This window comes from Rhinolophus sinicus, chromosome 12 (assembly GCF_057876585.1).
Source record: "Rhinolophus sinicus isolate RSI-liver-muscle chromosome 12, RSI-T2T, whole genome shotgun sequence".
Lineage (NCBI taxonomy): Eukaryota > Metazoa > Chordata > Mammalia > Chiroptera > Rhinolophidae > Rhinolophus > Rhinolophus sinicus.
In genome coordinates, this window is record NC_142512.1 from 18,752,900 (window position 1) to 18,763,689 (window position 10,790).

At 54.8% G+C, this 10,790-nt stretch overlaps 1 protein-coding gene across 3 annotated transcripts; it reads right to left on the bottom strand.

The window, feature by feature from the left end:
- Positions 1 to 2,853: 2,853 nt before the first annotated feature.
- Positions 2,854 to 10,259, bottom strand: SERPINF2 (serpin family F member 2). 3 transcript variants are annotated; one of them, XM_019755473.3, is made up of 10 exons: positions 10,111 to 10,259; positions 8,826 to 8,892; positions 8,635 to 8,673; positions 8,452 to 8,514; positions 7,962 to 8,163; positions 7,354 to 7,497; positions 7,003 to 7,206; positions 6,434 to 6,576; positions 4,545 to 4,749; positions 2,854 to 3,889 (listed from the first exon to the last, which is right to left on the bottom strand). In XM_019755473.3, exons 2-10 carry the CDS (start codon positions 8,886 to 8,888, stop codon positions 3,477 to 3,479), a joined length of 1,476 nt encoding a protein of 491 aa, XP_019611032.3. In that variant the 5' UTR covers positions 8,889 to 8,892; positions 10,111 to 10,259; the 3' UTR covers positions 2,854 to 3,476. The 3 variants fall into 3 exon arrangements, with proteins under 3 accessions (XP_019611032.3, XP_019611033.3, XP_074175689.2); XM_019755474.3 differs by lacking the exon at positions 10,111 to 10,259 and adding an exon at positions 10,064 to 10,087; XM_074319588.2 differs by lacking the exon at positions 10,111 to 10,259 and adding an exon at positions 9,548 to 9,609.
- Positions 10,260 to 10,790: the final 531 nt, after the last annotated feature.

Sequence of the window (10,790 nt, forward strand, 5' to 3'; positions counted from 1 at the left end):
TAAGCAGAACAGTGGCGTTATGCAATTCATTATACCTTTTTGCATGTCCTAATTATTTTATAATCACTTATAAAGGAAGAAGATTTCTCTTTCCTCTGATTACCGTGAAAGGAGTGTGTCCGCTCCTGCCAAAGGAGAGGGCGTCCACTGGGCTCTTCAAGGACTGTGCTCGTCCAGGTAGCCCCTCTCCTGAAGAACCATCCCCCAGACTTCAAACATCCTCTATCAGTCTCTTCTTTAAAAACACTTGCTTTGTCCCACATCCCTGAAAGCTACTGCCTAGTCCTCTGTTCTCCCTCACAGCCACGCAGGAAGGAGCGCTTTAGTCTTCTGTCTGCACTGTCTTAGCTTCATTCCCTCCCCAACCTCAGACTTGCTTCGGTGCCCACTTTGAAACTACTGTCCCCAAGTTCACGGTGACCTCTGTGTTGACCACCAAATGGCCATCCCTGTCCTTGGCAGCCAGCAGTAGAGCAGACTATTCCTCTTTCTTGAAACCTTGACTCTCCACACCCTCCTGTTTTTCTCCCACCTCCGCCACATCTTTCCCTCCCCCTTTGCTGGCTTGATCCTGGGACCCTTTTCCTTCTCCATCTACATCTCTTCTTAGGTGGTTTCTGCCAGTTCCATGACTTTAAAAGCATCTGTATGCTCCCAAATATACACTGCCAGCCCCGATCGAGATATCCAATTGCCCATTTGACATATGCACATGGATGCCTAGCGGGCAGCAAGAACATATAACTCATCATCCAAACACAGCTAAGAGCAAAAGCAGGTGCTATTAATTAAGCTGGAACCACAGACATAACTCTAACTGTCCCAGGCAGACTGGGACATATGGTCACCCTCTATTTGTGTTGCATTTCGATCACAACACGTTCAAAATGGAAATCTCCCATCAATCCTAAACTCTGTCCCTCACTCTGATTCCCATCTCAGTAAAACCTGTTTTCTCAAGACAAAACTCCAGGAACTTGAAAAATGAACCCCACCATCCTCGAGCCTTTCGTTTCCCTCATTTCCCATACAGCCTGTCCACAGAGTCTATTAGGTTGCTGCAAAAGTAATTGTGGTTTTTGCAATTATTTTTAACCTTTTAAACTGCAATTACTTTTGCACCAACCTAATGTAACGTCTACCTGCAAAAATATTTCTGACCACTTCCATTTGCACAGCCAGCACCCTGGGCCAAGCCACCTCCGTCTCTTGGGGGACTAAAGGGGGGACTAACCTTCCCGCCTTTAATCCCCCCTATAGTCTGTTCTCCACACAGCAGCCAAGTGGGCCTCCTAGAGCGTGAATCACACTATGGCACGCCCCAACTAAAAGCTTTCCACAACGAATGATCCCTTGCCATCCACAATACCACAGATGAACCTCGCAAACATGAGGTTGAACAGAAGAAGCAAGACACAAGAGAACACGGACTGTGCGATTCCTTTATATAAAGTTCAAAACCAGGAAAAACAAGTCTGTTATTACAAGTCAGGAGAGTGGGTACGGTTTCTTGATCTGGGTTGCAACAGGGGTATTTGGTTCATGAAAAAAAATTCATTTAGCTTATGTACAATTACGACTTGTGTACTTTGCATACTATATTTCAACACAAAATGTTAACTTGTGGATTGTCTGTACCACTCCACCAGCAGATTTAGGCTCTGGGGGTAGGGAGCTTGTCTGCTTGTTCCTTGCTGCTTCCGCAGAGCTGGGTGGGCTGCTGGCCATGTGGGAGGGGCTTGATAAGGGTGCATTAAGGCCGCCAGACCAGCAGGGAGGAGAACCTAGGCAGTGATGCTTGGAGTGATGACTAAATAGATCCAAACCATGACTAGAGCCGGAATGGGGAGGAGGAGAGAGCTGAGAAAGACAGGAGGTAAAGCTAAGGTGTTGGGCTTGCTGATTTAACTTTCCAATTCCTTCTTATCTCTCCTAAGATGAAAACCACAGTCTTTACAGTGGCCCCGTGATCTGTCCCCACTTCTCTGACCCTTTCCTACTCCTCCCCCCTCATTCCCTCCACACCAGCCCTATGGATCTCCTGCTCATCCTGAACCTCCCAACTGGGCTCCCTCCTCAGGAACTCCGTGCAGGACGCTCTTCCCCAGGTTTCCATGGTGCCTGCCCTCACCTCCTTCACATCTCTGCTCCAAGGTCACCTTCTCAGGGAGACCCTCCCTGCTTTATCTCTCATCATAGCTCTTATCACCCTCTGACGTACCATTATATTTCACTTGTTTATTTATTACCTATCTCCTCACACTGCTAGTTTGTGAGAAGCAAGATTCCACCCCAGGTACTTGCTTTTAATCACTGCATTTCAGAGCTGCAGGTGTTTGCTGCTGCAGAGACACCCTGCACTCACAGACAAGGGCCCACCCATGTGGACACCCATGCTGTCCCCAGCTCTGTGCCCCCCACCGCTTTCCCCAAATCCTCAGGCGCTGACAGCCTCCAGCTGGAGCTGGCCCCCCGGCTGGCGGGCGCCAGCTCCTAGCAGAGGGGCCAGCATGTAATTAGAAACTCTTTAAGCTCCCTAATTGCCAGTTCTTCTCCCAAACCCAGAGGCTGGCGCTATTCTGGGCCGCCCTTGTTGCCAGCTGCCTGAGGCTTATAGATAGGAACAGGCTGACAGCAGAGCCAGGCTGACGTGGAGGTGGTCCTGGAGAGGCCAGAGGGGACTGCACAGTGGAGAAGGGCTGGTGAGTGGCCAGAGACCCAACGTGGCACAGAGAGGGGTGCTGCTCCTCAGGGCCCAGCCTGGTTCTCAGTGCAGTCTGCCCTGGGGCCTCCTCCCCGCTTTCCTCCAGCACCCCTGTTCCCTCCCATGCCCAGAACAGTGACATCAAAGCAGCCCATTCATTCTTTATTCAGGAGGCATAAAAATCACTACAAAAACGTTACAAAAGAGCCTTCAGGAATTAATGCCACTCCTCTCAGCCCCTGAGACCCCCGGCAGAGGAGGAAGAGGTGAGAGGAAGAAAAGGGAGTCCTGGCAGTGTCCATATCTCTAAGGACCAGCGGGGAGATGGAAGTGACAGGGCTTGGGGGTGGGCTGGAGGCTGGTGGACCTTGGACAGGTGATGGCAGAGCCATTCACGTGGGACACGCGACCTCCACCCACAGAGCAGGACAAGGCTGCCCCACAGCGTCTAACCCTGGGACAGTGCTCTGCCCGAGGGCCATCCCCCCAACCGGGGTAGCCAATCCTTCCTATCCCCCCTCTCTGGGGACAAACATGGAGGTACCCCAGCAGACTTAAGGAATAACCCACCTCCCTTCCTGACAAAAGTAGGTGCACAGCTGCCCCTCCTCCCCGCCCCAGCCGACCGCAGACGCCCCGAGAGGAGACAGAGAGAATGGCTCCTCTCCTCTCCCAGACTGCCCACCCAGCCCCCACCCCTAATCCACACAGCTGTTTAGAAAGAGTCACATGAGTTGAGGCAGGGACTCAGGATGCTGGAGCCCACAGCGCCTCACTTGGGGCTGCTAAACTGGGGGTAATCCTCCTCCGAGGGGGGTGCCAGTTTCAAGTCAGGGCCAAAGGGCTTGTCTCCATGGGGGAAGGCTTTCAGGTTCTGGAAGGAGTCCCTGCTGTCAGGGGAATCCTGCTGCTCCTTGTACTCCCGCTGCGCTCCAGGGTTGGGGTTCCTCACACTGCCCACAAAGAGGGGCAGGCTCGTGGTGTCCTCAAGGATGAAGAACAGGAAGGGGCGGTTCACGCTGAAGGAGGAGAGGGACATTCGGGACATGGCCGAGCTGGTTGCCGCGGCCGCTTCCACGCCGGCCTCACTGAGTTCCAGAGTGGACTTATGCTGTACGCTGGACACCACCAAGCTCTGGTCAGAGATCCCACGTAGGTCTGGGGTCTGAAACAGCTCCTGCAGACCTGCCCAGGGCAGCAGATGGCTGGTCAGAGCTGCCTTCCGCCCCACAGGTTGCCTGGACCTGCTTGGGAGGGTGTCTGGCATCCTGGCCAGCGAACACTTCGAACCCACAGATCCCTGGTTAACTTCTATTTAACCTTCAAGTTATCAGCTTAAGAGTCACTTCCTCCAGGAAGCCTTCCCTGATCCTCTGCTCCAAAGTTCAGACAGGTGCCTTTTTAATGTTACCCCGAGTGGACTGGAGAGAAGCCCTCCTGTCTTCTCACTTATGCTGAATGATAAGTACCTGATTCCTAATCTGCCCACTTCACTAGACGGAGCTCTCTGTACACAGTGGGCTCCCAGGGCCTAGTACAGTGCCGCTTGCAGGAGAGCCAGCAAGGCTCACGTGCCACCCCAGGCTCTCCACCTGGCATTCTTTGCAATGCTGTCTTGAGCAGAGCAGGTCCTCGTTCCCTGGACCACCCAGCCCCACCCCCCACCCCCCAGGACAGAGGGCCCGGGGCCTCATATCAAACCCTCTCACCTTCCTAAGCCTCAGAAAAGGCCAGGACACAAGATTAGCTTTGTCTTGGGCCTGTTGCTACCTTGAGGCTCCCTCCTCACCCACCATGCCCAGCCTGACCTAGGGGGCTGTCCCACGCCCAGCCTCCTTACCCAACTGGCTGAGGGTGGCCACCAGGTCCAGCTGATATTTCAGACGCAGCTTAGGCAGCTGGACCTTAGTGGGCCTCTCCCGCAGCAAGGGCTGGTGCAGGATGTCCCAGCTCAGGTTGGCCAGCACCTGGGACACATTCCACCCAAAGTAGGTGGGCACAATGACCACGAAGCTCATGTTGTTCTTAAAGGGGAAATGAGCCACCTACAGACAAGGCAAGGAGATGACATGAGGACCAGAAAGCACCCGGACCGAGCTGGGGTCTGGGCCAGCCTGCACTTCTGGGACTGATGGAGCCGGGGTCCAGTCTGTCCTTCTCAGGTGTGAGTTCCACCTCCCTGAGCCTCCAATTCCTCACCTGGGAAGTGGAGTAGCACAACCTGCCCACATTGCAGGTTGACAGGTGACCAAAAGGGGTAACACTTTTGAAGCTTCCAGCAGAATGTCTGCATATAAGCTGCACTCCATAAACGGTGTTTTTCTTTCCTCATCTGCTACCAGCGAGCGCTGTGACTTGGCGTGAGAATTCCCTGCATTCCCCCCTCAGTTTCTCCATGTGTGCAATGGGCTTGGGTTGTTGGTCTTCAAACTGCCCTAGGTTCTGCAGAGCAGCTGCTGCAAAGGGTGGCACTCTCTCAACCCCTCTCACCTTCAACAGTGACTTTGCCCAGCTGTGGATATTTACTGTGATTTGGGAATAAGATGTCATGTGAGCGGGGTTTGTGCAGCTAAAGAAGTGTGCAAACCACTGGGCTCAATGTTTCTTGCAGCGGTGACTCCTCGGGCTCTAGGCAGAGCACCCAGGTGGCAGGACCCCTGCAGGTGGAGGAGGAGTGCCAGCATCTGGCCGCCTGGGCCTGCCTGCAGAGTGCCCGAGGAGAGCAAGGGCAAGGAGGAGAAGGAATGGAGAGAAAGGGGGAAGGAAGAGAGGGAAGGAGCAGCTGCAAGAAAGTCGGTGGGAAGGTAAACCAGACCATCCTCCTTTCAGGGTGAGCTACAGAGAAGCTGGGATGCTGCTCAAAGGAGCTGCCCCACCCACAGCCCCCCTCAGGAGGGCTGCAGAAGTGACTGTGGCCTGTGTCATGGTGGCCTTGTGAAACTACCCAATATTGTCACCTCAGCCACAGCTGACTGGCCCAGGGATCAGTGCCCAAGCCAGGGGACCACATTTCTCTTGTAGAAGCAAGAGAGGCCACAACGGAAATAGCTTGGCACAGCACTGTATCCAATCAGAATGTCCTGTCAGGATGCTGACAAATCCATCCCAATCAGATCCTCCTAAGAAACACTGTGAGAGTTCAGGTCACATCTCCCTGAGGGGCTTGGGGGTGCTGAGGCCCTGAGTGGCTCCATGGCTGCTGGGGTGGGCCCTGTGCTGCCCCACAATCCATGGGTCCTTGTAATAAACCCCCATAACCAGAGATCACCTGGGTCTCAACTCAGTGCCTCCTCCTCAAAGAATGCTCCCTGACCATTTTATCTAAAATACCTTCTCCAGTCACTAATAGATCACCTTTTTAAATGTTTTCCTTCATAGTACTTGTCACTATCTGAAATTATCCTGTCCATTTGTGTGTGCTCATATACGGTGAGTCTTCCTTCCTGAGAACAGGGACCTGGGCTCCCCTTGTGTTCCACCAAATGCCCAGTGCCTAGAACAGTATCTGGCAAATGCCCAATATTGTTTGTTGAATGAATGAACCTCAAAGAGCCTGGAACCTCAGTCCCCTTGGGTGGGCATAGCAGACCTTTCAGAACCATGTGCCCCAGGGACATGACTGCCAGGAAGGCAGAGGCAGACCTGCCCACCCCATGCCTGCTCCACAGCCCCCCTACTCCCTTCCCCACCTCCCAGCACTCAGGCCCAGCCTGGGCAATCAAGGGTGACCTGTATCTCAGACTGCTCCAGCAAGAACCAGCGCAGAGGGTACGAGCGGGCTTGCATCATGTCCACTGGCACCGTGAACTGCTCATCCAGGTGGAAAGCTTGTGTCCGGGTGACGCTCGGGTCAAACTTGCTTCTCCAGAAACCTGCAGCCAGCAGAGGGCAGGGGCCACATAGACTGGGGCCAGAGTGGGTTCTATACCACCAGCCTCTTCCCCATCCCACCCAGTTGATCTGAGGTCTCTTTTCAGTAGCATTTCTGAAATCTGGGCTTGCATTCTCCCATGCCCTGCCATGCTCCCAGCAACCTCCCCCTGGGTTTTTTCAGACTTGGTTTCCTCCTAGGGTACTCTCTCCACAGCAGCCCCATCCAGTTCCTGGGCCTCCTCCCTGCCACACCATAACCTGTCCCCTGTCCTCCCCCAAGTCACAACCAGAGAGCTCCCTGCCTCCTGCCCCAGCCCTGAGGAGGAAGAAGGACCCCCAGAACAAAGCCTGCACAGCCAGCTCAGCCTACAGGGCAGAGGTAGGAGCTGCCAGGGTGGGGGAATCTGAGACGAGAAGGTGCGTACCCTGGAAGTGGATGGCATTGAGGAGAAGCAGCACTGTGTCATCTGACAGCTCTGAGAGGAAATCCTCAATCTTCCCCTCCGTGGCCTCCTTCACCCATTGGTTGATGTTTGCCAGGTCATCCCCATTCTTTCCCATCAGGTTCATGGGCTTTGCACCAAAGAGCTGTTCTGATTGTTTCAGGAAGTCCTCTTTGATGGGAAATCCTACACAGAAGCGAACACAAACTGTTCTCAGGGCGCAGGCTCCACAGTTAGCAATGATTCCAATTGGCTACCTGAGGCCAAGCCCTCCTCCCTCACCCCATTCACCCCAGGGCACTACCTATGGAGCTCCCTGACACCAGCACCTACCTTTTTGCAGGTACATTCTGGCAGCCAATCGGAATGCCCCAGGGTCCAAGTCTTGGCAGAGGCGGCTCAGCAGGTGGGGGAGGCAGGGCCCCGAGTCTGCATGCAGCGCCTGCTGCAACCTCTGCAGTGTTTGGTTCTGAGCACCTGGAGGGGACCACATGAGCTGTGGCCCAGGCTGAGATTCTTTCCCACCCCTACTGCCCACCCAGTCCCTCTTGAGTACCCACGATGAGCATGCCCGTGGAACCCCACACTGCCCTCCCACATCCACTGAACTGGCCTGAGTGACAGGCCCCCAAGTTCTACTTTCATCTCTGCTGCTGACAGTCTCGGTGACCTCATAAAATGATCATCTCTTTCTGGACCTCAGTTTCCCACAGTGAGACCCTCCAGTCCAATGGAGACACTGTAGCTAACAAACTCTTGCATAAAAGTCACCAGAAACAGATCCCCAGGCCTAATCCCCGAGGATTTGATTCACAGAGACTGGAGGTGGGCCTGCATTTTTACCAAACGTCCAAGTGACCCCAGTGGAGGAATAACTCCAGAGTAGTGAGATCCTACTGGCCTCCCAGCTTTGCTGGTCTGGACAGGTGCTGTCACAGTACCTAGTGCCAGGTGAGACAGTGCCAGGGCCACACTCAGAGGCGACAGGATGAGATTGGGGCTGGTAGACCTTTGGGTCACCAGGGAGAAGAGATCTGTGGTGAAGGCCATCAGGGCCTGGGCCAGCCTGCGGGTCTGCTCCGGAGTTGGGGCCTTGCTGCAGTCTCCTGTGGCCTTCTGCAAGGCACTTTGGCCACCAGACTCCTGCAGGGATATATCAGGGGTCAGTGGGGTTCAGGGGTCAGATCCAGGTTCTGTGCTGAATATCTCCTTCATAGCCTTGTGGCTGGGGGCAGCAGGGCCTTTGTCCCAGTTCTGCTACAAGTCACACAGGCAATGGCATTCTGGGGACTCGATCCCTTCCTCTGGTCCCTCTCACCCTCTCCCTTCAGGCCTCAGCCTCACGACCACGCCCCCCGTTCTCTCCTCCCTGCTGATTGGACCTCCTCCCTCGGGCCCCGCCCACTCTTCCCCAGCCCCACCTGGTTGTACCTGGTTGCCCAACTTGAGGAAGCTAAGTAGGGGCAACTTCTCCTGGGTCTGCCCACTCATCGTCTGAAGAAAGGAGAAAACAGATGGAGAGAGACCCTTCCCACAGGTCCCCCACCCTGCAGAAGCCACAGGTGAAGCCCCTCAGGGCCTTCCTCTCCATCATGTCCCCTCACTCCCTATTACCTGCTGGTCCCAGAGTTCCACGGCACTGGCTGGAGAGAACTGTTGAGAAAGGGACGAGGAGAGAAGGGGGAACCCCCTCAGAGCCAAACCCTCCCACCATCCAGCCCTCCTCTTCTTCCCCGTCAGACTTCTAGCCTCTCCCATGCCCACCTCCCCTCCCCACCCAGACCCAGCCCAGCGCCCAGGCTCACCACCAAGTAGGGGCCTTGCAGGCAGGATAAGCTGAGTACCAGGAGCCCCCGGAGCAGCACCATGTTCCTGAGAGGGACAGGCAGTCTCAGCGCCCACCTCGTCCCTCCCTACACACTATCCCCAATTATCTGACTGGCCACCTGAGGCCAAGCCACCACACCCGCCATGGAATTCCACCCACATGATCCCTGGCTGTCAGTCCTGAGCCATCACTGCTGAGGGGACAATGCCAGTTGCAACACACCCGCCCAAACACATTAGCTGTGGCTCTCACTTCTGAAGGGTGGGATTTTCTCTCCTCAATTGTTTTTCCCCCCTTTGTGTTTTCTGGTTTTTCACATTTCATGCACTGAAAATGTTTTGGTTCACAGGGGGAAAATATTATCAAAACAAGAAAAAGTCCTCATTCTTCAAGGCCTGGCATTGTGAGTCAGACCTGGGTTTGAATCCAGATTCTGACTCTTGCCAGAGGAACTCGGACATCTCCCTTAACCCCTCCGGGCTTCTCCTTATCTTGTAAAATGGTGGCACAAGTCCCGACCTCCTCCCACAGGCATTGTGAGGACCAAAATAAGATAGTCTTTGTGAGCCCCAGTACAATGCCTGGCACTCAGTCATGACTGTTGTCAGCCTAGCCCGAGGCCCCTCTTCTGAGAACTCTGCTCTTTCCTGGGACTCCATCCCCAAAATTCATATCCAACCTGCTATCCATCTGGCCCACCTTTTCTGACTGGTCTGGCCCGTCTATGCCAACAAGGGTAGATGGGCCTGTGAGGCCCTGAGGTGTCAGCAGGGGTAGTGGGGTGGCCCGGAGAGCCACCTTGTTGACCTAACAGCAGAACCTAATGAATGACTTTGGCCAGAGCCACCTTTGGACTTATGGGAAACACTCTGCCCCAGGCTGGCTCCGGGAAGCCAGGCTGGCAGGAGGGGATGGGCAGGTCTTGGTCTAGCCTCAGGTAGGTCTCACATCATCCAGCCCCCATCTCGGGGCCAGTCTTTTTGGAGGATCCTTTTAGCACCCCTGGCTGCACCCTCATCATACACAAGGGACTTTTGCCTGGGCCCTGATCCCCAACCTGGGCTTTTGAATCTTCCTGTCAAGAAAATACCTTCAGTTTTTCAAGTCCTAGAGAGACTCTTCTTGGACCCCCCACCTTGGCCCTACATACCCCAGGAGACTGAGAAATAACAGGCCCTCAGCCCAGACCCCCCTAGCCAGGTGGGCAGCTCCTACCTCCTCTCCTGCTCAAGGAGCAGGCTGAGCCACCCCTCCCCTCCTACCTCTGCCGGCTCCTCTCTGCTGAACACAATGTCCCTCTGGCCCCACTTGGGTGCTCCCCACGCTCTGCCCGGGCTCCAGCCAGCCCAGCTGAGCCCTCCCCTCCCACCAGGACCTTTGCTCTCAGCCAACCCCTGTTCAGACAGCTTTCTCCTCTGGTAAATATTGACCGGCACATCCGGTTAAACATTGATATTGGGGCCGGAAGCCCCTTTCCCATCAGGGCATCTAATCCTGAGACCGCCACCTGGAGCCACATGGATTTGGGTCCCACCTGAGCCTGAAGAAAGGAAGTTCAGGAGACAGTGGAGGAGGCTGTCCTCATCTGGAGAGCAGATCCAGGAAGGACAGAGGTGGGGGGTTATCCCTACTTTAGTCAGGCTCAGAGAGGCTATGTGATCTGCCCAAGGACACAGAGCTGCACTCAGAGTTACATCCAGATGCCCATTTCCAATGTCCTTTCCTCTCTCCCACAACTGCCTCCCCATGCTGAGGGGAGGGAAGGGGAAGCTATAGATAGGAGCCTATGTAGGGAACCCAGGATAGGATGCCCATACCAAGCCTTATATGCCCAGTATCCTGGTTGGCTGCCTTCAGCCTGAGTCCAGAAGGCAGGGGATGGGGAGAGATGCTGAGGGACACAGCCTCTCTCAGCATCCTACCTCACCAGGAGCAATGTCTC

Excerpts from the sequence above, each read along its gene's own strand:
- SERPINF2 (XM_019755473.3), bottom strand. The coding sequence starts at position 8,888 with ATGGTGCTGCTCCGGGGGCTCCTGGTACTCAGCTTATCCTGCCTGCAA. Across the intron at positions 4,750-6,433 it reads TGGAGCAGTCTGAGATACAG|GTGGCTCATTTCCCCTTTAA; the intron begins GTCACCCTTGAT and ends CCTTGTCTGTAG. Across the intron at positions 3,890-4,544 it reads GGCCACCCTCAGCCAGTTGG|GTCTGCAGGAGCTGTTTCAG; the intron begins GTAAGGAGGCTG and ends TGCCCTGGGCAG.